Source organism: Panthera pardus, unplaced genomic scaffold, assembly GCF_024362965.1.
Source record: "Panthera pardus isolate Hobbes unplaced genomic scaffold, ASM2436296v1 HiC_scaffold_3, whole genome shotgun sequence".
Classification (NCBI taxonomy): Eukaryota; Metazoa; Chordata; class Mammalia; order Carnivora; family Felidae; genus Panthera; species Panthera pardus.
This window is the reverse complement of record NW_026526876.1, coordinates 18,913,223-18,940,045: the sequence shown is the minus strand read 5'-3', so window position 1 is coordinate 18,940,045 and position 26,823 is coordinate 18,913,223. Positions and strand designations below refer to the sequence as shown.

The 26,823-nt window shown below is 47.4% G+C and overlaps 2 protein-coding genes across 3 annotated transcripts; one reads left to right on the top strand and one right to left on the bottom strand.

The window, feature by feature from the left end:
- Nucleotides 1-3,104: 3,104 nt before the first annotated feature.
- On the bottom strand, nucleotides 3,105-8,268 carry ATP5PD (ATP synthase peripheral stalk subunit d). The gene is made up of 6 exons (XM_019466278.2): nucleotides 8,159-8,268; nucleotides 5,649-5,779; nucleotides 5,277-5,373; nucleotides 4,246-4,317; nucleotides 3,451-3,513; nucleotides 3,105-3,304 (listed from the first exon to the last, which is right to left on the bottom strand). The coding sequence occupies exons 2-6, from the start codon at nucleotides 5,768-5,770 to the stop codon at nucleotides 3,173-3,175; spliced, it is 486 nt and encodes a 161-aa protein (XP_019321823.1). The 5' UTR covers nucleotides 5,771-5,779; nucleotides 8,159-8,268; the 3' UTR covers nucleotides 3,105-3,172.
- Nucleotides 8,269-8,376: 108 nt separating this feature from the next.
- KCTD2 (potassium channel tetramerization domain containing 2) lies at nucleotides 8,377-25,042 on the top strand. Of its 2 annotated transcripts, XM_019466277.2 has the most exons (6): nucleotides 8,377-8,820; nucleotides 10,631-10,739; nucleotides 13,715-13,806; nucleotides 18,868-18,963; nucleotides 21,016-21,141; nucleotides 22,129-25,042. In XM_019466277.2, the coding sequence occupies exons 1-6, from the start codon at nucleotides 8,482-8,484 to the stop codon at nucleotides 22,156-22,158; spliced, it is 792 nt and encodes a 263-aa protein (XP_019321822.1). In that variant the 5' UTR covers nucleotides 8,377-8,481; the 3' UTR covers nucleotides 22,159-25,042. The 2 variants fall into 2 exon arrangements, with proteins under 2 accessions (XP_019321822.1, XP_053748412.1); XM_053892437.1 differs by lacking the exon at nucleotides 21,016-21,141 and having other exon boundaries at nucleotides 8,384-8,820.
- The last annotated feature ends 1,781 nt before the right edge of the window (nucleotides 25,043-26,823 follow it).

Genomic DNA, 26,823 nt, shown 5'->3' with positions numbered 1-26,823 from the left:
TTTTTTCCCCTTCAGTGCCGGTTTTTTTTAATGTTAATTTTTGAGAGAGAGAGTGCGCGAGCACGGGAGGGGCAGAGAGAGAGAGCGGGACAGAGGATCCGAAGCAGGCTCTGTGCTGACAGCAGCCAGCCTGATGCGGGGCTTGAACTCACAAACTGTGAGATCATGACCTGAGCCAAAGTCAGATGCTTGACTGAGCCACCCAGGGACCCCCAGGATACCAGTTTTTAAATAATGACTTGGAACCTTGATACATCTTTTTTTTTTTTTTTTTTTTAAGGATGGACAGCTTGTGGTTGGATTTTGGGTTGACCCAGTGTGAAAATTTGCCTCCTAATAGGGGTGTTTACTGACTCATAATTATCCTAAGTGTGTTTGATTCTGTATTTATGCTTTTTATTTTTCTTAATGTAAAATATTTTAGAGAGTGTGAGCATGCACATGAATGCAGGAGGTGCAGAGAGAGAGAGAGAGAGAGAGAGAGAGAGAGAGAATCTGAAGCAGGCTCCTTGCTTTCAGCACAGAGCCAGGTGCAGGGCACGATCTCCTGGTTCATGAGATCACAGTTCATGACCTGAACCGAAATCAAGAGTTGGGACGCTTAACAGACTGAGCCACCCTGCTGCAACTGTTTTTGCTGATTTCTATCTTTAACTCTTGCTCTTTTTCCTATTGATTTGAAAGATATAATCCTATTTTACTAGTGATTTTTTTTTTTTTTTTAAGATTTTAAGTTATCTCTACACCCAGTGTGGGGCTTGAACTCACAACCCAAGATCAAGAGTTGCACAGTCCACAAACTGAGCCAGCCAGGTGCCCCCCTAGTGGCTAATTTTTCTGTAAAATCAATGTCCACTCAATGCAAAAACTGCAAACCACCCAGGAGGGTATGCAATTTAGAAGTGCCCCAATACTATGCAAGTGCCTTGGAAGGAGAGCATGTTCTCAGTGGTTCACTTGTGTCTCCTCCAGTAAGTCTTACAAAGGGTCTCCCTCCAATGCTAGGGACTCCTGTTACAAAACTTCCTGAGTGGGCATCGAGATTCCTTGAAGGGGAGTTCTAACCGCAGTCCAAAAGCAAACTGAACGGCTTTTTCTCAGATTCCCCGTGTTTTCACTCGTCTGAATTCTTCGATATTCAATGGGATGACTCAGCGCCAGTTGAGTGAAGGATTCACAGCGGAAAGCGTGTGGTGCTAATTTCTGTTTGGTGCATGAAAGGCCTCTGGCACAGCTACATCACAGACTGTCACAACTAGAGCAGCTCTTAAGTGGAACACACCTTGCCCCTTAACCTTCTACCTTCAGCGTAATGCCAGCCCCTACGATCAGGGGTGATGGTGCCTAGGCTCTCCTGTTTATGTCCTTTAGGACCACGTCACCTTCTAAGCACTACCAGCCATTGCTGCCATTTCTCCAGTACAGCCCATCTGCAATCTTTGGTAGCAATGTCACAGAACTGTTGGTCTGTGCACTCTTCCAGGTTTTTCCTACAGGGCTTAAGCCTCATCCAGTCAGATGCCTCTGCTCAGAACAGCTGCTTACCTAGAAACTTCATTTAATTCTCATTATAATCCTGATGTTTGTGAATGAGAAGAGGCAAGTCTTAAGATAGTGAATAAGTAGTCTAAAACCAGCAATTAAAAGTCAAAAGAGTAAAGTGGTAGGCATACGAGGTCCTCTGACTTCAAGGGTAATAGAAAGCTTTCTACCACCTCACGTTACTTTATTTTCTTTTTTTTCTTAATTTTTTAAAATGTTTAATTTTGAGAGAGAGAGAGAGAAGCACACTGCAAGCGGGGGAGGGGCAGAGAAAGACAGAATCAGGAGGAGGCTTCAGGCTCTGAGCTATCAGCACAAAACCCAACATAGGGCTTGAACCCACGAACTGTGAGATCATGACCTGAACTGAAGTGGGATGCCTAACCAGCCAAGGCAGCCAGGTGCCCCTTTCTTTCTTTCTTTTTTAAAGTAATCTCTACACCCAACGTGGGGCTCAAAGTCAGGACCCTGAGATCAAGAGTCACATGCTCTGATGGCTAAGCTAGCCAGACATCTGCACCTCACCTTACTTAAAAAAAAAAAAAAAAAAAAAAAAATTAATGTTTATTTATGTTTGAGACAGAGAGACAGGGCATGAACGGGGGAGGGGCAGAGAGAGAGGGAGACACAGAACCGAAGCAGGCTCCAGGCTCTGAGCTGTCAGCACAGAGCCCGATGCGGGGCTCGAACTCACAGACCGTGAGATCATGAGCCACCCAGGTGCCCCTGCACCTCACCTTAAACCACCTGGGGCACCTGGGTGGCTCAGTCAGTTAAGCGTCTGACTTCAGCTCAGGTCATGGTCTTGTGGTTCACGAGTTTGAGCCCCGCATTGGGCTGTGCTGACAGCTCAGAGCCTGGAGCCTGCTTCAGATTCTACGTCTCCCTCTCTTTCTGTTCCTCCCCTGCTCACACTCTGTCTCTCTCTCCTTCAAAAATAAAAAAATAAAATAAATTTAAACCACATGTATTTCTTGGCACTGCTCAGAAGTCCTGCTAACTAGGATCAATAGTAGGAATTTTTTTAATGAAATGATGGAATTAAAATAATTTTCTATGTTCAAGCACAAAGCTGTACTACGTTTTAACTTTGCAACAAAATTTCCTTTTATCCCACATTTATGGTGAAGAGCTGAAACAGAGGAGATCCCTGCTTGCTACTCACCCTGTTATATCTGCAATGTGGACCATCTGTCCTTGTGACTGACTTAGGGACAAGTAGAAGGGAGCACTGCTTAGGAACCAGTGGTTTGAAATCAAAGAGGAAGTTCAAGGGATCAGTAGATGTTTCTTCCTTATTGCATTCCAGTGAAATACACTGTCATCAGCCCTACTGTTATTTGTTTTTTGTGGGTTTTTTTGTTTTTCTTTTTTTTCCTATTGTTATTTGTTAAGATTTCAGCAGCTCTGGGGGCTAACTGGCTCCTACATATCCTAACCATGAGATAACTGGACCAGCACAAACTTGTAGGCTCACCTTTCCATTTTAATAAAAACACCACTTCCAGTGAGGGCACCTCAGAGTTATAATTATCTCCGCTGCAAAGGAACAGACACACAGCACCGTATCATTATTTTTAATGTCCAGAATTTATAATACAAGGGCCAGAGCTTTCTCCCCAACTCAAGTTTATAAATTTTCAATTGGCTTGTGAGGCCAGTAGGGATACTTCTTTTTGTCTAATTTGGTTTCTGGGAAGACTTCATTCAGGTCCTCAATGGTCATCTGATCAAATGGAATTATATTCTTCATCTTCTCCAGCTGGAAAGAGGGCAATTGGGTGAAGGTAAAGAGGGCCACAGAGATACAGAAATGAATCCAAGGTAGGTTACTGCCACTGGGTGAAAGGAGTGTGGCCGTGAGAGAGAGAGAAGACCTATTACAGACAACAGCCAAGGGTCACTTACCTCTTTTTCATATTCCACAATCCTGGCCTTTGAGAGAGACAAAAACTCAGCACAACTTTTCACCTTAAAGAGAAGGGAGACATTCTGTTTTGAAACCAAGTTGTACTGTCCTGACTCTGAGGCTCCCAAGACAGAAAAGTCCCAGAGCCCACCCCTCTTGCTTTCCCATTCTCTGCAGACTCCTGCACGTGCCGACTCCTGAGGGGAGCATGCTTTGGGAAGCAAACTACAGCTTTTCCTAAATGCACAAAGAAGCCCATACAGGAGAGCCAGTTTATAATAGCAGGACCAGGGTTGTCAACAATTTGCTCATCTAGACAACATACAAAATGCCAGTATTTCACAGGGGCTGCTTACTATACAGTCAGGACAAGCCGTCTGATCACTAGCCAGACTTCTCTTTGGTGGAGCCACCGGTGTTCCCACATTTGGCTTTCATACTTTCAAGCAAATAGGTATTTGACTACTACCTTGGATAATTTCTCTACCTGATTCTAACTCCGTAATTGTTTTTAACAGCTTAGTTGAGGTATGACTGACATACAATAAAATGCACATACTTAAAGAATGCCACTTGGTAACTTGTGACCTATGTATCCACCTACAAAACCAGCAACACAATCGAGACAAGGAACAAATTTATCAGCCCCCTCCCTCCCATTCCCAGGCAACTACTGAAGCACTATTGCCATAGATTACTTGCATTTTCTAGAGCTCACTCTACTTCACCTAACTTCTAAGAAATACGGAGCCATCAGGAATTAGGAGAATCTTAAAATCAGAGTCTCTACTTACATCTTCTCTTTCTTCAGCATCCACCTGGACAGTATATTTATCCTCTGGCACAGGAACCTTCAGGGCATTAAACTACAAACACAGGGACAGTTGTTATTAATATACCCGGGAGTCCAAGAAAGGGCTCAAAACCACCGATCCTTATAGATAAAAACATTCTCCATTCCAAGAGGAAAACAGTATGCATCTAGAGTGTTGTAGTAGAAAGATCAGCCTGAAAACAGGAGCTCAAGGTTCTCAGTCCTGTCACTAACTGGACAATTCTTTATTACAACGAGCTTCAGTTTCATCATCTGAAAAGGATGGTTGGATTTGAGGACCTCACAAATGGCCTCCTAGAACCTTGTAGTCTGAAGAAACTCTGATTTCTCTTTCTGGACTGACTGGCAGAAGAATGTTTGCATAATGGAGATGGAGATGGTCTCCTGAGAAGACTGCTGAGTCCTATAGCCCCAGCACGGAGCACTGCACCTGGCACAGGGTAGGCCTTTGGAAAGCATCTGTCAAATGGGTAAACAACTAAATTCCAGATACTGAGGTTTAACACGTAAACATCAGAAATGGAGATACGTAGGTGAGAAATTAAGCCACAAGACACAGTAAAAAGGAGCAGGAAAAGGAAAAAAAAGCATAGAAAAGGTGTTAGGGAGACAGGTGAGGGGCTAAAAAATAATTCCGGAAGAGTTAGGATGGAAACATTTAACTTCACAGCCCTCTGGCTCCCTGATTAAGGCTGTATGGGCCATTTCTTTGGATAAGAAATCTGCCAAATAAATAGACCCTGAATTCTCCACGTTTACCATATAAAACCACTACCTCAAGACCTTTGGCCACACCCATTTTTCCTGAGGTTCCTTTTGGACCTGTTTTATTTTTTACCCCAACATTAAAATTATATTTCCTTAATATGGGACCTGTTAACAACACCCTTCTTTCCACACTGTCATCCTGCACAGGTAATTACCTGCTGTTCTGCTCCATACCCACAAGCCACATTACAAGACCAGTGCTTTGGCTGCCTGAAGTCTCACCTTCTTCTCAAAGTCATCTACCAAGCCAGCCTTCGCCACATTGGCCCTGTAGTAAGCCCAGTCGATAGCAGGTGGATTCTCGGGGAGAGTTGCCAACCTGCTCACGTGGAAGAAAAAAAGTTAAGATTCTTCTATGAGCAACAGAAAATCCACACAGTACTTTCCCTGTTCCTTATTCCTATGGCCTAGAGCTATTATCACACTTTTCTCTAGGAGAGAGATTCCAGGAATGCCAAAAACTACTTTCATTTGCAAAATGTATGGATTTCTTTACACCAGAAGAGCATCAGAAATTCATATTTAATTCCAAAGCACTGTTTTGCTTCCACATTTGGAGCAAGTTAAGAGGGTCCCTCTCAGAATGGTACTGACCTGGAGGTGAGGGTCTCATTCCAGGATTTCAGGGAATTAGCAATGGCCTTCTGGTTTCGGGGTATGATCTCCCCAAAAGCTACCCAGTCAATGGCTTTTAGAGCAAGTTTTCGCCCAGCCATCTTGAGATCCTGGAAAATAAAACAGGTCAGATCAAAACAGGACTCTTAGAGCAAATCCTCTAAAGGGCACCTTAGAAATATGCAAATCTGTAAGAAATAGAGAAGCATCCTCTGAGCACTTGGTGAGTATGTTTATCAACTGAAGGAATCAGGATTACTAAACAAGGAACAAGTTTAGCTTTTCAAATTCAAGGCATGCAACCTGCCATATAACCACATTATTTCCCCTGAAACTGTCCCCCTCTATTCCCCAATTCCTACTCCTCCTTAAAAGCCCAGTTCTTTAGTGTTTGCTCTTATCTTCGGAAATATTGCTAAAGTAACACTCATGCATTACATAAAAGTTAATCATTTAAATACATTTCCACTCAGAATGAATGTGTTTTATTCACTGATTCTCCAGTGCACAGAACCTGATACATACCCGAGTTTCAACAAAGCTTAAATACAGCAGACCCTATGCCGGAAAAAATGGGGATAATACTGGCCCTGCTTATCTCAGAAAGCTGTTAAAAGTACCAAGTGAGGGGCGCCTGAGTGGCTCAGTCGGTTAAGTGTCCTACTTCAGCTCAGATCACGATCTCACAGCTCATGGGTTTGAGCCCTGCTTCTGGCTCTGTGCTGACAGCTCAGAACCTGGAGCCTGCTTCTGATTCTGTGTCTCTCTCGTTCTCTCTCTGCCCCTCCCCAACTTGCACTCTGTCTTCTCTTAAAAATAAATAAACATTGGGGCGCCTGGGTGGCTCAGTCGGTTGAGCGGCCGACTTCAGCTCAGGTCATGATCTTGCAGTCCGTGAGTTCGAGCCCCGCATCGGGCTCTGTGCTGACAGCTCGGAGTCTGGAGCCTGTTTCAGGTTCTGTGTCTCCCTCTCTCTGACCCTCCCCCGTTCATGCTCTGTCTCTCTCTGTCTCAAAAATAAACGTTAAAAAAAATAATAAAATAAATAAATAAACATTAAAAAAATTAAGAGGCGCCTGGGTGGCTCAGTCGATTGAGGTTCCAACTCTCGGTCAGGTCATGATCTCACCGTTTGTGGAGTTTGAGCCCCGTGTTGGGTTCTCTGCTGACAGCTCAGAGCCTGGATGGAGCCTGCTTTGGATTCTGTGTCTCATTCTCTCTCTGCCCCTCCCCCACTTGTGCTCTGTCTCTCTGTGTCTCTCAAAAATAAATGGAAAAAAAAATTTTTTTAAGTTAAAAAAAAAAGTACCAAGTGAAATTGTGCACACCAATTTGCCCTACAGTCTCCTACAAGCTTAAGGGGCTCTCTACCCACTCCCTACCGATTGGCAATACCTGCACTTTCTTTTTTTTTTTTTTTTTTTACTTTTTTTTTTAACGTTTATTTATTTTTGAGACAGAGAGAGACAGAACATGAACGGGGGAGGGTCAGAGAGAGGGAGACACAGAATCTGAAACAGGCTCCAGGCCCCGAGCTGTCAGCACAGAGCCCGACACGGGGCTCGAACTCACGGACCGCGAGATTGTGACCTGAGCCGAAGTCGGACGCTCAACCGACTGAGCCACCCAGGCGCCCCTACCTGCACTTTCTAATTCAGGTCTGATTATCCTCTGCAGCACTAGCGTGCCCTGTGGATTCTAGCAATAACCTTAACACGGGTATTCCATATGTGTGAACGTGAGAGAAGGTAGAAAGCAGTTACAGCCATTTTTTTTTTTTTCCTTAACTAAGAAAATGGGAAAATAGTCAAACTAAATTTAAGATCAGTGCCAGACATTAGGAGAAAGACAATGTCAAAAGTCTTTACAAACTACGGGGTGGATCACAAGGAAGGTGGAAGAAATCCTCCTCGGGATCTTAAAAAGAAACTGTTCCAACACCTGCCTCTTGGTTTCTCTTTCCCTCTCAGGATAAGTGGAGGTGATGGGCAGGTGACTCTTAAAAGACGCCAGAGAAATAAGCGCCTTGACAGAGACTTTTCCAAGCACCAGTGCAGGTAGGCTTCATAAATGATGGGATTTTTGTCTAGCTCTGAACGCTCCACACGCTCGAATGCCAGGACCCTCAAGAGGAAGAGACTGAGTGTCCCTCAACAAGTTAACACGATCTCGGGGTAACATTTCCCCAGCCCCCAGACCGAACTGCCGAAGTCGGCCTTGGTGGGGACGGACGGAACCAGATCAGGTGTGGGGAAGCACCTCGGTCAGAGGTGGCAGGTCGACCCCAGCGACCTCGCGCGAGGGGGAGGGGAGCGGAAGGGAGCGCGGCGCAGAGCGGCGGCTGCAGTTACACCCGGACACTTTGGCAGCAGAACAACGGCAGGGCAAGCATCCTCGGCAGGGGTGCGACAAGGGTCGGCGCAAGGTCTGAAAGAGGCAAGGCAGAGCAGCCCGCCAGAGTCGGGCCCAACGCCCCAAACCCCACTCACCTTCAACTACCGCGGCGGCCCACAGTCCACAGCAGCAAGGAACGGAAATGGGTCACCGGAAAGTTTCCCAGAGCCAATCCCAACGCCTAAGGGGAGGGCCTTGCTTCGCAGGTCAGCCCGTAGAAATGGAGGCTGGTTCCGGAAGTCCCGCCCACGAGGGCGGGCGCGGCACCTCCCCCTGCACGGGTCCCCGGGAGCTGGTTGGGGGCGCTCCCGTCCCTCTCCCCCGGCCCCACCCCCGCCGATGGGCCGGCCCGGCTCTCCCTGCCGAGAGATGGGCCGGCCCGGCGGCGCGCGGGCAGCGGTGGCGGCGGCGGCCCAAGATGGCGGAGCTGCAGCTGGACCCGGCGATGGCGGGGCTGGGAGGGGGTGGCGGGAGCGGGCTGGGCGACGGGGGTGGCCCGGGCCGCGGGCCCCCCAGCCCTCGCCCCGCCGGCCCCACGCCCCGCGGGCACGGCCGCCCTCCCGCCGCCGCCGCGCCGCCACTGGAGCCGGGTCCCGGACCGCCAGAGCGGGCAGGGGGAGGCGGTGCGGCCCGCTGGGTCCGGCTGAACGTGGGCGGCACCTACTTCGTGACCACCAGACAGACCCTAGGCCGGGAGCCCAAGTCTTTCCTCTGTCGCCTCTGCTGCCAGGAGGACCCGGAGCTGGACTCGGACAAGGTGCGCCCCGCCCTCGGGCGCGCCCCCGCTCTTCGGACCCCCTCGTTCCTCCTAGCTCGTCCCCAGATTCCTGCGACACGCTCCTCACAGGCGGGCTTTTCGGGCCGGGACCCCCTTCCCATCCCTCTCCCGCCAGGCTGGCCCCGGGGGCTATTCTCCCCCATCCTCAGTCGCACCCTGGCTGTCTCTCTGACCCCGCCCTTCACTCTAAGCAACTCGGTCCCCATGCTGTGCCCACCCGCACCCACGAGAACCCGCTCCACACCCCTTCTCCGTACACATCTCATACCCGCCCCTCAGATCTGCATGAGTTTTCCCCTGGCTCCTCGTCAGCCCCTCACTGCCTGTGCCAGATGCGTCCAGAACTGGGTCAGGGTGAGCTAAGGCATCTTTCTAGCTTTCTCAGACTTCCTCTCGGACCCCTCTGCCAAGTTGGGTGAAAGCCTGGGTCTGACAGCTGCAGGAAGTGTTTCTGGTGATACCACACTTCTTTCCTGTGGTCCTGGGCCCTGAGCTCTTATCTGGCGACAGCCACTGTTTTAGGACTATTAGAGCTCAGATACATTCCTTGGAAAGAGATTACCAGTTGCCAGTGCAAACCTAAGCTGACTGGTTAAGACCATCGGAAAGTGAAAACTGAGGCCTGCTGTTGGGCAAGATGCCTGGCTACGAACAAAGTTGAGAGGTGACGAGGCACTTCCAACCCGTTTCCAGTTTGACGTGTTTATTGATTGACTTTACACATTCATCTTTCAGTTGCCAGCTTAAAGGCATTGACCCTGGCTTATACCCCTGTATATCCTATGTAGCACTCAGCCAGTTACATTGAAATAGAGCTGGGGTTGGGTAAAGATTCGCTGATTTTTTTTTTTTAACTCCCCAACTGCCTCTCTAATAAATCTCAGACTTATGGAAACCTGTCCCACCCGAACTTTAAAGAAATTTCAAAACCTTTGCTTATAAAGGAATTATTTTTATCTACCCTAAATCTTTCTTGTTGCAGTAGAAGCCAGTTTCTTCTTGTTCCTTTTACTGTAAAGATGAGTAGGATTGAAGCTGCTCAGAGCCAAGTCCAGGCGGTGCCAAGCTTCCTCTGGGCACAGAACTGGGGTGTGTGAGTTACAGCTGGCAATGCAGACTCCCACTGATGTTGGCCTTGAGCTCAGGAGCATTGCCAACTATACAGAGGTTTTCTTAGAATTAGGAATGTGATTTGGGGGCAGTAGAGAGAGGTCAGAATGTCCATCTCAGGCAAAGATTTACATAATTAAAATATGGCATTTTCTTCCCCTTTCTTGATAATAGATGTCTTACAGAAGAATGGTGGTAATTGTGTCCAAGTAAAGATTTTGGAAGTTCAGGGGCACCTGGGTGGCTCAGTCACTGAAGCGCCTGATTCTTGGTTTCAGCTCAGGTCATGATCTTACAATTTGTGGGTTCAAACCCCACATCAGGCTCTACACTGACAGCTGTGGAGCCTGCTTGGGATTCTCTGTCTTCCTCTCTCTCTCTGCCCCTCCTCCTCTCACTGTCTACCTCTTTATCTCAAAATAAACAAACATTAAAAAAAACAAGACTTTGGAAGTTCAAGTAAATGCCTGCATGATGACTGTACATCTATCTGTAACTCCGTACCTGAAATGATCTCAGAGTACAAGATACATAAGCTAGCCTTCTTGCCAGTAGTTTGTGATAAAAAAATGTCTAGCAAGACTTGCCCCCTTGCTAATGAATGGTGACAGAGAGGCTGCAACCCTGCCCCAACTTAGTCCGACAGCTCCAAAGTGTTATCTTTGTGTTTGGTTGGCAGGACGAGACAGGAGCCTATCTGATTGACAGGGACCCCACCTACTTCGGTCCTATCCTCAACTACCTCCGCCACGGGAAACTCATCATTACAAAGGAGTTGGCTGAAGAAGGTAAGAACACTGTTTTAACTGGGCATTTTCAGAACTCAGCCCATATCTTGAAAGCCGTTTCACAGATTGGAATTTTGTTTGAGATTTTCATCAAGGTCACATGCAGGTGTAGTAAACATTTATGAAAGTGAACAGGGAGTCTCTAGTTACGTAGTCTTATCTGAGGAAGTCTTCTTTAAGGGATCCCCACTGGGCTCTGTCCAGCCTTCCTTAATGAGAAGAAAAATAGGTAACTCAGCTTTGCAAATCACTTCAGGAGCATTTTTCAAACCTGCAGAATCGTCAGGATCCCTTTTTACTTTCACTTATGTGCTTGCTGGCAGTGAAATGTCCATACCCTGAAGCATCACATCTCTGACATTAATTATTTATATTTTCACTTTTAGTTTGAACTTGCAGCTGTAAAAAGTAATAAAGGCTTGGCCTCATTTCTTGTAAGACTGGTCTCATGCTTCCTTGTAAATTTTTGCAGCTGACCTAATTCATTCTCCAGTCCATTGTCAGCTGTATCATCTTTTTGGTTGGTACGACATTTGGACTCTAAGTGGGTCTAGATATCTTTCTAAAAGACTTGGCGTGGCCTCGCCAAAGGCATTCCGTTGAAGATTGGGGCCTCTCCCTAAATCCAGGGCACCCTGACCTGGAGGCTTTAGCTCTGAGTGAGAAAGCTGTAATGGCTGTGCTAGTTAATGAAATGGCTGCGAAGCACATCTGTTTCAACCAGTAAGAAGAGGACTTGTGCATGTGCTGTCTCTTTTTTCAACATTTCAGATGCATTCAAAAATCATGGGAATCGTACAGTAAACTTCATGCACCCACCGTCTAGCTTCAGCAGTTACCACCTCATGGATAATCCTGTTTCTGGAAAAGAGGAATCTTAAGCATCTTTTCTGAAGGCCTTTAAAAATTTTTTTTGAAATATTTTCAAATTCAGAGAAAAGGACGAGAATAACAGAACTCGCAGCTTCACCACCATTTTTTGAGATCTGTGTTACCCTTTGTTCTCTCTGTGTCCCCCCCCACACCACGCTTCTCCCTCCCCCCACCATAGTTTTTATTTCTGAACTATTTGAGACTAGATTACAGATGAGTCCCTTAATACTTCAGTGTATTTCCCAAGAACAAGGTTATTCCCTTATGTAAGCACAGTATGGTTATCAAGATCAGGGAATTTAATATTGATAAATACTTCTATCTACAGCTTATATTCCAATTTTATCAGTTCCAGCAATGTCCTTTATAGCAAGTTTGTTTTTTTTTTTTTTCTTCTGATACTGAATCACACATCCCCTTTGTTGTCCTGTCCAAGGCCTTTGATTTTATTTGGCAAAGCATTCTCTCAGTGATTGCTTTTTATCTTGTTCAAATAATAAGCACCCTATTAAACTTTGGTCCACATAAATTTATATACACACACCCACCCCCGGTAATTTTTAGGACCGACTAGGTAAGCTTTGCAAGCTCAGGAATTCTCCAATGTGACAAGTTCCAGAAACTAAGTGACATATGGGAAAGGTGCCCTGCAGCTAATGGGCAGGTGCAGAGAGAGTCAGAGAAGGTGCCAAGTGGGAAGCCGCAGCGGTGAAACAGAGTGAACAGAGCAGACCCAGAATTTGACTCACTCAATTTAGGGAGAAGGGAGGGGGGTACACCCTAAATAGCAAAGAAATGTTTCCCAGGCTGAAGGAGAGAGACTAGACTTCAATTTGAAAAGTGCGGTTCAGGGGAATCTGGGTGGCTCAGTCAGGTGAGCGTCAGACTCTTGATTTTCTTGATTTTGGTTCAGGTCATGATCTCAAGACTGTGAGATTAAGCCCTATGTCGGGCTCTGAGCTGAGTGTGGAGCCTGCTTCAGATTCTCTCTCACTCTCCCTCTGCCCCTCTCCCCCATTTGCACTCTCTCTCTCTCTCTCTCTCTCTCTCTCTCTCTCAAATTAAAAAAAAAAGGGGGCGCCTGGGTGGCTCAGTCAGTTGAGTGTCCTACTCTTGACCTTGGATCCAGTCACGATCTCACGGTTCAAGCCCCGCATAAGGCTCTTCACTGACAGTGCAGAGCCTGCTGGGATTCTTTCTCTCCTTTCTCTGCCCCTCCCTTGTTCACTTGCCCTTTCTCTCTCAAATAAATAAACTTAAAAAAATTCTAAAAACAAGTTTCAAGGGGCGCCTGGGTGGCTCAGTCGGTTAGACATCTTTTTTTTTTTTAATGTTTATTTATTTTTGAGAGAGAGAGCTCATGCGTGGGTAAGGGGCAGAGAGAGAAGGAGATACAGAATCTGAAGCAGGCTCCAGGCTCTGACCTATGAGCACAGGAACCCAATGCGGGGCTCAAACTCATGAACTGTGAGATCATGACCTGAGCTGAAGTCAGACACTCTTTCCACTGAGCCACCCCGGACACCCCTGACTTTGATTTTGGCTTAGGTCATGATCTCTTGTGTGTGAGTTCTGGCCCCCCTGTATCTGCCTCCACTCTGGTAGTGCAGAGCCTGCCTGGAGTTTTCTCTCCTCCTTCTCTCTCTGCCCCTTGCACGTGCTTGCTCTCTCACAATAAATAAACTTTAAAAAATTGCTTGGGGCACCTGGGTGGCTCAGTTGGTTGAGCGTCTGACTTTGGCTCAGGTCATGATCTCACAGCTCGTCAGTTCAAGCCCCACATTGGGCTCTGTGCTGACAGCTCAGAGCCTGCTTCGGATTCTGTGTCTCCTTCTCTCTCTGCCCCTAACCCACTCGCATTCTGTCTCTCTTTCAAAAATAAATAGACATTAAAAAAAAAAAAAAATGCTCTCCCTCTCCTCCTGTCCCTCCCTTGCACATGCTCTGTCTCATGGTCTTGCTCTCTCTTTCTCTCTCTCTCTCTCTCTCTCTCTCAAAAAAAAATGCAGTTCTTAGCAAGCATGTAAACTTTAGCCTCTTCTCACTATTTTCCAGGGAGTGTAACACATCTTTAACTACATACGGTTTGGTCCTTGTCCTAGGTGTTCTGGAAGAAGCGGAGTTTTACAACATTGCATCTCTTGTGCGGCTGGTTAAGGAACGGATACGGGACAATGAGAACAGAACTTCTCAGGTAATGGGTTTTGAACTCTTTTTTTGTTTTGGTTTGGTTTTTATTTTTTGTTTTGGTTTAAGATTTTATTTTTAAGTAATCTTTACACCCAACGTGGGTCTTGAACTCACAACCTTGAGATCAGGAGTCACACGCTGAAGCAGCCAGGTACCCCACAGTTTTGAACTCCTAAAGGGAAAAGGTCTTAGTGGCTCTCTTTGTCCCTGCGTCTGGGTGGGATTTGAAAAGGATGCTGTGCTGCTTGGCAAGAGCTGCCTCTCCCCTTGAAGCTGGAGGTCTGTGTGGAACATGGGCCATCCACCAGGCAGACAGAGCATACGCCACCAGACTTATTCAGAACCAGAAAACAGAAGAAGAAATAGCAAAGCACAACAGCCCCCTTATCCCTTTAGAAGAGTGGGGAGGTTGTGGCTGCTTATCATGGGACAGCAGGAGGGACCCGCAGCACTTTAGGCCCAGAACCTGTTCTTGCAGAGTATCTGTCTCCCTCCACATAAAGACCCAGCGAGCTCTTACTTCCACCTGTTGGCCACTCTTTAATTCTTTATTAGGACCAGCCTTTTAAAGTGTGACCATGTCGCATTCAGCCCCTGATAGCCACGTGAAAGCAGTCTCATGGCGTGGACTTTAGGAGCTGCTTGTGAATCATGCTTCTGAGGAAATAGGCTTCTCTGTTTATTATGAAGTCTGGGTTTTTATATGAACTTGGTAGATACAGTAACAGGAAGAAACACACAGTTTGCCACCTAGTTTTGAGGGGGTACAGGTAGCTTATTTCACATCACATCACCCGTCACATGTCTTAAGTGGCCACAGCGGCATCTTTTAGGCCCTTGAGATTCTCTGCTTCCTAGGGAGGGTCTGTGCCCTCCAGAAGCTTGAAGTCTAGCAGGGAAACCAGACGCTCCCTTTCCTGTATTTAGGTTCTATTTTAAGAAAGTACAACTGCAGGAACAGAGGGCATGGTTGGACTCTGCTGTGACCATCTGTCTTGTAGCAGGACTTGCCTCTTATCCCATCAGATACTGGTGGTAGATGCTTTCCTGAGATCCATTCTATTGCAGTGTAGAATTTTCCTGTGATTAAGCAGAAGGTAATATGTTTCTTTTCAAAACTCAAAAAAATAAAAAATATTCCTTGCTCTTTCTCTGTTAGAGTTTACATATCCAAGTTTTCTGGCTCTGAATGGAATTATCTGGTTGAATAACTGACACCTATTTCTTTTTTCAAAAATGATTTCTCTCATTTGCTTAATCTGTAGTCATTTGCAAAGGTGAGAAGAGCTTCCTTAGTTTTCTTCCCGCTGGCTGATGGCTGAAAGCCTTCTTTTTATTATTATTACTTTTCTTAATGTTTGTTTATTGTTGAGAGAGAGACCACAAGCAGGGGAGAGGCAGAGAGAGAGAGAGGGGGATAGAGGATCTGAAGCTGGCTCCTGACGGCAGAGAGCCCATGCGGGGCTCGAACCTGCGAACCACGAGATCATGACCTGAGCAGAAGTCAGACGCTTAACCGACTGAGCCACCCAGCACCCCTGAAAGACTTCTAATGTTCAAAAATGAATTCATAGTTGGTTTGCCATTTTATTGTATAAAATAGAATCCGGTGGTGCCAGTCTTTTCGCCATCTCGTGTTAAACTTACATGGCATCTTTTACTATCGTGGATATTTAATGGCTGGGCATTCTGAAAATCTAGCTTTATCCTTAATTTTCCACATTCCAAAAAAGCTTTTGATTGCCTAGTGTAAATTCATGATGCCATGAATTATGTAACTTGAAGCCATTCAACCCTGAACGTTCGCAGCTCTGCCATTAGCTGATTCCTTGAGAGCATTGTAAGTTTTCTATTTGATGACAGCGATGAAGTTAATTAGTCTTCTAGGTTCTGAAGGCTTGTGGATATAGACCCAGTTGGAAGCTTTTTTGTTCTAGGGATGTAAAGGCCTTTTGGATGTTAATTGATCTTTCCATCTGTCCTTTTTATTGAGTGAAACTCTGAGCAGTGGATTCGAGGTTGTTCAAAGACACGCTCTTTTGCATGTGTCACACATGGCTCTGAGGCCAAATTGGCCATGTGTGTATTTTTGTAGCTGTCCCTTCAAACACATTCTCTCCTTCAACTTGTCTTTTTTTTTTTTTTTTTTTTTTTAAGATTTTATCTTTAAGTAATCTCTTTACCCAATGTGGGGCTCAAACTCACGACCCAAAGATCAAGAGCTGCACGCTGCTCCCAACAGAGCCAGCCAGACGCCCCAACTTGTCTGTGTTTTAAGGAGACACACATGGGGCGCCTGGATGGCTCAGTCGGTTAAGCATCCAACTTTGGCTCAGGTCATGATCTCGCGGTCCGCGAGTTCTAGCCCCGCGTCAGGCTGTGTGCTGACAGCTCAGAGCCTGGAGCCTGTTTCAGATTCTGTGTCTCCCTCTCTTTTTGACCCTCCCCCGTTCATGCTGTCTCTCCCTGTCTCAAAAATAAATAAATGTTAAAAAAAATTTTTTTTTTTTAATTAAAAAAAAAAAGGAGACACACATGGCAGACATTTAAGCAAAGCCCAAGATGTGGGTTTCCCACCCCGCCTTTTTTTGGCGACCCCTCATATCTCTTAGCGGCTGCCACCAGCCCTAACTACTACTAACTTTGCTGTCTTTGGTATTTTATGTTAGGTGATTAATCTTAGTGCATTTGAGAATACTCGTGGTTTTCTTTGGAAGACAAAAATTAAAAAGAGCTAACACATGCATCTTAAATGCTGGGACTTTGACAGTTGTGGCTGATATCATAGATCTTTCGCGATGCACTGAGTTTTGTAACATGAAACACTTGGTTGTTTCCAAAATGTGTGGTTAGAGCCAGTTGAAGTCTTTCCGAGATTTGCCCTATATTTTAGGTGGAGGGAATGTTTTTCTTAGTACCTCGTGTAACAATAGTTGCATTCGGTTCAGAAGGGGAGAGTGTGGAAGAAAGCGCGGTGTGGTTGGCAGATCAGCCCAAGGCCTGGCACTGCCTCCGACCCAATAGCACCGCCTCGCTCAGGCGAGACAGCGCGCTGACATCAGCGTCCCACTGAAGACGGGAGGAGAGGGAAAGCCACTCTGGGCTCCTAGTGCTCCGTGATCCACAGCTGCTTTTGTTGAGCCAGTATTTCCCCAGTAGTGAGTTCTTCCAAAACTGATTTTCCAGATAACTGAAGCCCAGTCATCCTTTTGCAAAAGTACTAAAGCCAAGTTTTCATTATTCTTCAGGAAACGGTCCACATTTTCTTAAAGTCACGTGACTCTAACCAGTCCCTCTCTCCCTGATGGAGCTTCGTTGTTCTGAGCTTCAGTTGCTGTTTGTGCTCTAACAAATGCCTCCTGGCCTCCAGGACGGGCAGTGGATGTGCAGCTATTTATTGGGCCCAACACTGAGTGGTCCAAGACTGCTAAACACAAGTCTCCCTGTGGGCCTCTAATTGTCCTCTGACGAACAGGGACTTTCATCTGGTGAGCATGCCTCCTTGCAGCAGCCCTGGCTGTCACCTGACTCTGGCCGAGTCGTAAGTGTGAGGGGTCCTCAGGTGGTTAGAGTATAGGGGCCTTAGTGCTGCAATTTTAGGGCATCCCGCCTTTCGCTTCTGTTCTAGAAAGTTGAGTCAGCTAGCAAATGACTTCTGTCTGAGTCTCTGACACCAGCTGGGGTGTCCCAACAGTTTAATCCTATCCTGATACTAATAAGTAGTAACTATTTCCACAGGTTTCAGGGCTCAGTCCCACGAGACTGACCTTCCTTCAGACACCAGTGCCAAATCCCAGTTCCCAGGCTACCTGTACTTCTGTCCAATTCGGCTACAAATTCAAGGGTTCCCATGACATCCCCTTTGGGTTCAGTAATTTCCTAGAACAACTCCTAAAACTCAGGAAAATGCTAAACTTACTATTACAGTTGATCTCCAGCAGACTAAGGAACAGCCAAGCGAAGAGAGACGTGGGGTGGGGTCCTGAGCACAGGAGCCTCTGTGCATGCAGTTGGGATGTGCCACTTGCCCAGGACATCGATGTGTTTGCCAACTCGGAAACTCCCTGAACCCCCCTGTTCAGGGGTTTTTAAGGATGTTTCATTATGTAGGCATGACTGATTCAATTAAACCATTGGCCACTGGTGATTGAATTCAGTCTCCACTGAGGTCAGCGGGTAGGACTGAAAGTTCTAACTCTCTAATGGTGCTTGGTCTTTCTGGAGACCAGTCATTAGCACAAAAAAGACCCTTTTATCACTCAGGAAATTCCAAGGGTTTTAGGAGCTCTGTGCTAGGAACCAGGAGCAAAGACCAAATATTTATTTTTTGTTACACACTTTTGTAACAGGAATGTTACCATTTAACACTGAAACACTCCCAGGTACCATCAGCGGAGGGTGAAAATAGTTTGAACATTGGTATATTGTGGGGTTCCTTTTTAATATGTTATTCCCTTAATAAGCTATTGCTCTGGATAAACCAAATTATGGTCTACATTTTCAGCATGTATGTCATGATATGAACAACTTAAAAAGAAAATGTGGCTCTCTTGTCCAAAGCAATTTTCCTCTGTTTTCTACTCTGGGAAATAGATGAAATCTAATCACATAATTCATTTCTCTGAACTTCAGAATTATTTTACCCACTGATTCATATCCTTGGGCCTTTTTCTTTTCTTTCTTTCCTTGGATAAGTTTTTACTGAAGGATGACATTGCTCATGAACTCATAGTCATGAGGTTGAGCCCCACGTCAGGCTCCACGCCGCGCATGGGGGCCTTCTTGGGATTCTCTCTCCCCTCTCTTGGCCCCTCCCCTGCTTGCATGCATGTGCGCTTGCTCTCTCTCTCTGTCACAATAAGTAAGTAAACATTCTTATAAAAGAAAACCTTAAGAAGAGAAAGATGACATTGCCACTTGTAAGAGGGGACGGTGTGTGGCTGTCCAGAAAAAAACGTCCAAGCAAATTCCTTTTCAGTGTTCATTCTTTGGACGAGCCTCCCTAGCGCAGCTGCAAACTGTCATGTCCTTGAAATTGTTCTTCTAAGTCCGTTGGTTGTTGCAGGGCCCCGTGAAGCACGTGTACAGAGTCCTGCAGTGCCAGGAAGAGGAGCTTACACAGATGGTCTCCACTATGTCTGATGGTTGGAAATTCGAACAGGTATGTTTCCTAAGTGGCAGCCACCGCAGCATCTCAGCCCAGGAGCCCACGTCCCTCAAACAGCTGCCATCTGTAACCAGCTAACCCCAGGGGTTCGTAGGGCCACGTGTGAACCTGTTCAGAAACGTGGGAATTATTCTGTCAGCTGTATAGGATGAGTTGGGAAGAATTCAGAATAGTATCATGTCTCCTGACTTCATATCCAAGTTTTAATTTGTGCCCAGAGGGAGTCAGCCAGCCTGTTTAGGCTTGAAAGTGTCTCTCTGAGGTTTTTGCTCCCTCAGAGGGATTTCTTTCAAAAGCACTCAGTTGAAACATTCTAGAATAAGTACATAAAGAAGGCTAGGATTCAGCAACTACCCTACCTTCCCTTCCCAGGATAAGAACTCTGTCATTCTGAACATACATAATCCACTGCAGAAAGCAAGAGCAGGTATGAGAGGAGCCAGACGTGATGAGAAGTGGGGCTTGGCCATTTCCCATCAGGCTGTGGATTTCTGTTCCTTTAGCTTTGCGTGGTGGCAGAATTACCAAAACAAAACCAGACAGGCAGAATTGTACTGTTTTCTTCCATTAGATGGCAGGATTGTTCAGTTCATCTATTGTGTGCGCAACAGGGAGCCTGGCATGAATAGAACGGATATATATAGAAGGGATATGTATTGTGTGGATCGTGCCTATTTTTAATGTAGAGTTTAAGCGTCAGTTGAACTGTCACCATAAACTTACCTTCTCAAATAACTTCTGTTCGTCGTGTTAACGGTATTGGGTTATGGATCAAATACACAGGTGTCTTGGTCGTCAGAGCCAACACTGGATAATTCCTCACCCCTCCACTGCAGAATCAATTCTGCCTGTGTATGTTGGCCTAGTTCTTTTCTCTTCCCTTTTTTTTTTTTTTTTAAAGTAGTTCCACACCCAATGTGAGGCTTAAACTCACGACCCTGAGACCCTGAGATCAAGAGTTCCATGCTCTCCCAACGGAGCCACCCAGGCGCCCCTTCCTTTATAGGTCAGCCTAGTTCTTATTCATGTGGGGGCTGCAACATGTTGCCATACTTCCACTCCACGAGTATTTTCCCTGAGAAAAGTCTTTTTTTTTTCTCAAATATTTTCTTTTTAAATAATCTCTACACCCAACATGAGTTCCAGCTCATAACCCTAAGATCGGGAGTCACATGCTCTACCAACTGAGCCAGCCAGGCGCCCTTCCCTAAGTCTTAAGCAAAGAATGTTCCCAAATTAAAAAAAAAAAAATTTTTTTTTTTTTTAAGTATTCTTGATGAAACCAGTGAATAATTTTTTATTTTCTTTTTCTCATCTTGTTAACACTCAGGGGGCAGGTGAAGCATGAAACATGAAGTCATGTTCCCACTGACTCTATTATATGGATGAGGAAGTTCAGGCACAGGAAGGCAGAGGGACCCAAAGCCCATTCATAGAGCAAGTCAGTCCTGTTCTTCTGACTTGAGGCCCTACATGATTGCCCGGATGACCTTACCCTTGGGCTCCGCTTTTCTCGGTGCATGTGCATTTCCTGTTTAAAATTAAATCCTGAATTCAATTTGCCGAAAAGGCTAAAAGTCCCAGCAGCATATGGCTTATGGTAACTCTTCAGTGATTCACTCGGTGCTTTCCAGAGCCTTTTGAGTGCCAGTCTCCTGTCTGGGACTTCTGCTTAAAGATGAGCCAGCCCTGTGTAGGTGTTTGGCTAAAGCAAGTGTCCATTTTCATTCACAGAAACATTCTCTTTCACCTCAGTGTTTGCTAGAAGGAATATGATCATGTTCATCCTAGCTGCTGCCTTTGGGATTGTTTCAAGTGCTTGGGTGGGGAGACAGTGGCAGATCCCATCCTTTCCTTCTCTGGGGAAGCCTTGTTGAGGACGCCCAAGTGAATAACAGATCCAGGTATCCCCTGGGCCGTGATAGTCCCAGACAGTTCATCATCCTGTGAGAAGCAAAACCACAAAGTTCGGACAGGGGGCGGGTTGGGTCTGTGTGGCACTTTAGCACTTTAAGAGGACTGTTCACCATGCTCTGGTTTTGTCAGCTAATCAGCATTGGATCTTCCTATAACTACGGAAATGAGGATCAGGCAGAATTCCTCTGTGTTGTCTCCAGAGAACTCAATAATTCTACCAATGGCATTGTCATAGAACCAAGTGAAAAGGCAAAGGTAAGAAATCGCGTCACCAGAATTTTGTCTCTGACTCGTTTGTTCCCAGCCCCTCAGTGGACTTGGCCTGGACTGTTTGTTGCTCCTGACTTCTTCTCTTTCCTTCCAAAGCTAGCTTTGCATTTTTCCTTCATTTTGGTCATTGACTGTTGTCATTTAAATCAGGATTTATGGAGCAGTGACCAAGCGTTCTTAGTTAGGAAGTAGGTACTGAAATAGAGTAGACTTTATGTACCCACCTGTCAAATAAGTGAAAAATCTTTTTTTTTTTTTTTTTTAACGTTTATTTATTTTTGAGACAGAGAGAGACAGAGCATGAACAGGGGAGGAACAGAGAGAGAGGGAGACACAGAATCTGAAACAGGCTCCAGGCTCTGAGCTGTCAGCACAGAGCCCGACGCGGGGCTTGAACTCACGGACCGTGAGATCATGACCTGAGCCGAAGTCGGACGCTTAACCGACCAAGCCACCCAGGCGCCCCAAATAAGTGAAAAAACTAATTGCAAAGTGAGAATTGTGAAACTCAAAATTGGAAAATATTTTGTGTTTATTCTTTGAAACCATTCTCTCTCTTTTTTGTCCTGTCTCAAGAGAAAAGGTATTTGGTTACCTTTGTGACTTCCCCCACCTTAAGTTACTGGAAAATTGTACACTGTTATCCTCTTTTTCCTGTACTGTGCCCACCCCCCCCCCCAACTCTCTCTGTCTCTCATAAACACTTCTAAGTCGGCAATTTCCTTTAACGTGGGAGAAGGGGTCTGACAGCACGGATACTGTGGGTGCAGTGGTGTTCGGCAAGAGGCTTTTACAACTGAAGTGCTTCAGGGGAGGTTAGGGCTCAGCCCTGCCTTGCTTCCTACGGTGACAGGACTGTTGTGCTGCCCAGTGGGGTCCAGTGGAAAGCGGCCGCGGGTCCCTTTTCCCTCAGCAGTCTGCTTAGCAGCCTCGGCCCAAGCCTCAGCCCTCTCCCCCATCTTCCATTTGCAGATTCTTCAGGAGAGAGGATCTCGGATGTAAATTCCAGATTCTTAACCATCAAGAGAACAAGCCGGCAGAGCACCTTGTGAAGTTAAATCTTGCTCCTGTACAGTAACCGAGCTCCTGCAAGGCACGGCTGAGCCTGGCCCCCCAATGGAGAAGTGTTCTGGTCAAAACCAAAGGAACCCCTGCCTGCCCCCCACAGGAACCTGAAGACAGACGCACTTCCGGCTGCAGAATACCTTTTCAGAAACCTGCTTTTGTCTTCTTAGCCAGTGTTAGATCAAATCCTTACCACAGCAGCTGGGCTGGGCTCCCAGTGGGGGCCTTTACGGGGGATGCGGGGGAGGGGAAGAGGAAGGCCTAGCTCCTCGTACAGGCCTGTGCTTCAGGGACGCTGGAGCAAACGCCAGAGGATCGTCCCTGGGCCGTGCCGTGTTTTTGCCTGGGTGCCACGTTGGACGTTGGCAGCCGCTTTGTAACACTATCTTCCCCCTCTTCCCCGCACCCCACACAAATGCAGCAGGTGCCAAGGATTCTAGCTTCAGTTCGTCAAATTGAGGTCTCGGGTAAAGGATAGATCCGCAGAATACCCCATATTCCTGTGGACGAAACCTCTTCGAGAAAGGGGAGGACGGGGTCTCCGTGGTTGTGGGTGGAGGTCGGGGATCGCCGCTCTGGGTTCGGGGCACTCAGCTGCTACCGTGTTCGTCCTTGCCTCATCTGTCTCCGGCAGCCCGGACCCTCCAGTAGCTTGCTTGCTCCTCAGGTGGAGGTTAGAGGCAGGCGGCATCCCACACCGCGTCACACACAGAGGGGCACTTAGGGAGGCCATACCCTCCATTGACCCATCTTCCTTCCCTGGCTTTCTGAACCGGACCGAAGATAAAGGGACTTTGGATCCTCTGATGGCTTGGGTGGGGACGGCTATTTCTTTGAAAGTTGCCAAATGTGTTCTATTGTAGTATCCAAAAGTGTCGTTATTTCTGTGACTGTCTCTTGGAAATGCCTTGACTGAACGTTCGATCTTTGTCCGAGTCTCCTGGTTTCTAACCTTGGCAAACCTGCCCCGCAGCCGTGTCCGTGACGCCACGCCAGCCCCTGCAAGGCATATGTGTTTGCTGGGCAGTCCGAGGACTCCCCGCGTCTCTGAGCCCGACCCTTTACCATCACTTCTATCTGCAGAGTGCCGTGTCCTCGAGAATCAAGTGCTTGTTTGGCCAGGGAGGGGAGTAAAGCCCTCCTTCGGGCTGGGACCACAGGGCTTGTATCTGGACCTTCTGTCTGCGCTTTTGAGTCTTAATGAACAGTCACTGAACGCAAAGGGCTGGAGAATCCTTGTTCTTCCCTCGATGACTTTTCCCAGTGTGGCAAATGGCCCAGAGGAGGGGAAGGCGCCTCTGGGGCACGCTGCACCTGTAACAGCCACTCACGTTGGTCACTCCTGGTTTCCTTCACAGTGAGGTTCCCTCTGCTCCACAGCTCAGTGCTTACTAGGGGGGTCTGGGGCCATGGTTTTTGGAAATGACTCACAGACGGTGCCAAATGTCTTAGGAACTCATGACCTGCCTGCGTGCAGATGGCACAACTCTTCTCCGGATCTCACTTTGACCTTATCTCTCTGTGTGTAGAGCAGGATAAAAATGTGTGTACAGGGGTGTCTGCTGCTCCGTGTGTGTCTACACACCAACGTGAGCGTGCGTGTTGACATTGGCCCCTTGGACTCTGGCCTGTGCCCACGATTTCTACAGCTATAAACGTTAGAGGAACTTCTACCTGCGGCAAAAGCAGTCACCTTTCAGAGACGTCGCAGGCATCCTCCTGTCATCTTTCGGAAAGCACGAGATTGGGCGTGGAGGAAAAGCTGCTCAGACCTGAGTAGGACAGAGGACTTCGGAAGACTTGCTCTTTGGCCAGAAAAGTAACATTTGACTCTAAGGAGGGAAAGCAGCTTCATTTGGGACCTTGAGCCCAATCAGATCTGCTTTCCCTGGGGCATGCCTGGGCATCAGCCCGTGCTCCTCGTGTTCTTCGTGCTCAAGTGCTCCTAGTGCTCCCGAGCCTGCACGAAGGGGTAAAGCGAGGCAGGCCAGAGGGCAGAGGTGGCAAGCCCCTCAGGAACGCATAGTCTTTTCTCTTTTCAGAGCCCCACAGTGGATCCCGTAGAAAAACTGCTGAGCCCCTCACTCGATGCTCTTGAGAAATTAACACAAGTGACATTTCTGCTCCCCTAGAGGGCTGGCTTTCACGAGGTCCCCCTCCTTCTGGCAGCCCAATGACAATTGTTCCAGTGCTCCTGAGTCTGAGGGTGATTCAGTTCTTAAGGTTTCTGGAAAAGTATTCGCCCCAGCCCTTTAGGAACCAAGTCAGTATTTTTTTTTTTTACTGAAAGCCTTCTGGGAGAGCCCAGCTGATTACTTCGGAGGGAGGCCTGGCCATCCGTCGGTTTGGGGGTGTCACGTGGCCAGGGACCCACACTCTCTCCAGCAGCCCAGTGCTGCCAGGTGGGGAGTGTCTTCCGTCTTCGTGTTGTGCCCAGGCCTGAGGCCGCGGGCGACTCAGGCCCAGCTCACAAAGCAGCCTGGCCTCTCCTAGGAGATGCCACACTAGCACGCTTCTGTCTTTCCTTCAGAACCTGCTTCCTCCTTGGCAATGAGGCGCAGCCCAACCTCCTCTAGAGCGACTTCGTTTCTGCAGTCTTAACTGATCTCAGGGGTGTCAGCGAGGTGTAGGGGAGGAAGGGACAGAGATGCTGGGGGGTGGCCAAGAGGACAACCACATCCTCCGACATGGCCTTTGGCGCAGAGGTTAGGGACCATGCCTGTCACTTGTGGGTATTGTTTGTTACTGTTTGTGTATTTGAATAAAGTCTGAAATGCTGTGACCTTTTTTTGTCAATAAAGACAAGAAACAAACAGCCGAATCTCCTTGGTTTCCTTTCCTGTCACTACTGATGATTCTCAAACTCTTCTCGGGAGATGAGTTTCACTGCACCTTTCCTACCTGGGCTTCTTAGAAAGTCCTAGTTTCTCCCGCTGCTGAAACTGCCTGAGGGCGTGTTGGGCCTTCCTCCTCACGACCAGGAGAGTGGTGAGGAACAGAAGGTGAGACAGATGGTCTACCCACCAGGAAGCTGGGAAGAGGAGGGGAAGAGTAGAAGACCATTTTTAAGGGGGAAAAAAGTCTTCCTGGAAGAGAGTAACTGACTAGGTGTCCATTTTTCTCTGCATGGTAGAGAATGAGGAATAAAAGTGAGGTGAGTCGCCAGCAAGCCAAGTGTTGGTCACTTAAGGCACCAGGCAAGGTGTGGGACCCTCAAAAGGTGTTAGTCCCCCCACCCCCCCGCCATAGGGTGCTTACAGCTGGGGACACGTGTATACACACAGCGAACGAGGTGTGTGTTTGTACCAGCCAGGGCCCAATGGGGGACAGACCACAGCAGTTAACAAGTGGTAAGAAGAGGAAAGGGCCCCCAGGCCCACTGAGGTGTCACAGATGGAGTGACTGCAGGAGGTAGTTATTGTTCTAGGGCAGGGGAGCCAAAGGAAGAGGTTGGGATTATTACAAAGTAACAGGCTTGGAGGAGGGGCCGAGGGGCCGCATAGAGGAGATGCTGCGGTCCCAGGGGGCTCAGCGAGACTGGTCGTAGGACCGCGCTACTCCTGGAACCGTTCTAGGACCGCACTCCTGGAACCAGCTCTTGCTGCCAGAGCAAAGCTGAGGTGCTGTGGTTTCTCCGTTAACCGGAAGAAGCATGTCCCTTCTGCCCCGCCCCCCGCCCCGCCCCCTCCCTCCTCCCCAATCTTGCAGTCCCCTTCTCACGTTCCCCATGGGTGCACCTGTCCGGGACTAAGCTGTTAAAGATGCACAGAGCAGAGTCTGGAGGGTGGCTTGGAGCCGAGACGTAATAGCCAGCAGCTTGGGCTGCCCGGCCTCCGTATACACGCTCCCACGCGTATTTGAACTTACAATGGTAAAAACAAAACTTCATGCCTCTACGTAACAAGACGCAGCTACGCGTTACACAAAGGTGATCTTGCCCTCTGCCCAGTGTGAAACACAGTGTCGACTGCCAGTGTTCCCCGGTCTGAGAGACAGTCACATCGATTTCTGGGCTAGGTTAACTACTCCTCAGGCTGACTTGGTGGGTTAGACAACACCTAGTTCATATCCGGCAGGTCAGGCCGCATGGTCGCTTGATGTCCCATGGTTAGGTAGGCTCTCAAAAGGAGAAGAGTTACCTGCAAAAGAAGGCAGGGCGATTTTCCAAAACGCTGGAGCTCTGCATGGTAATTCTCCAGTCAGGGCTTGCTGGAAGCTCCATACAGCATCAGCCTTTGCAATAGATCATTTGAGTATTGCTGAATCTGTTCAGTCATAAAGCCCCAGTGGCAGCTAAATTTCTAGTAAGAATCACACCCCATAGATTTCCATCGGTAAAGCTTTCCCTTGGAGTGAACTATAACTCTGGTAAGCCAGGTTAATTCTTTGATGAGCTTTCTTTTTCTTTCTTTTTTTTTTTTTTAAGTTTGTTTATTTTGAGAGGGAGAGCACATGAGCAGGATAGGGACAGAGTGAGAGGGGAGAGAGAATCCCAAGCAGGCTCTGCACTGCCAGCATAGAGCCCCATGTGGGACGCAAACTCTTGAACCTCGGGATCATGACCTGAGCTGAAATCAAGAGTCGGGCACTCAACCTACTGAG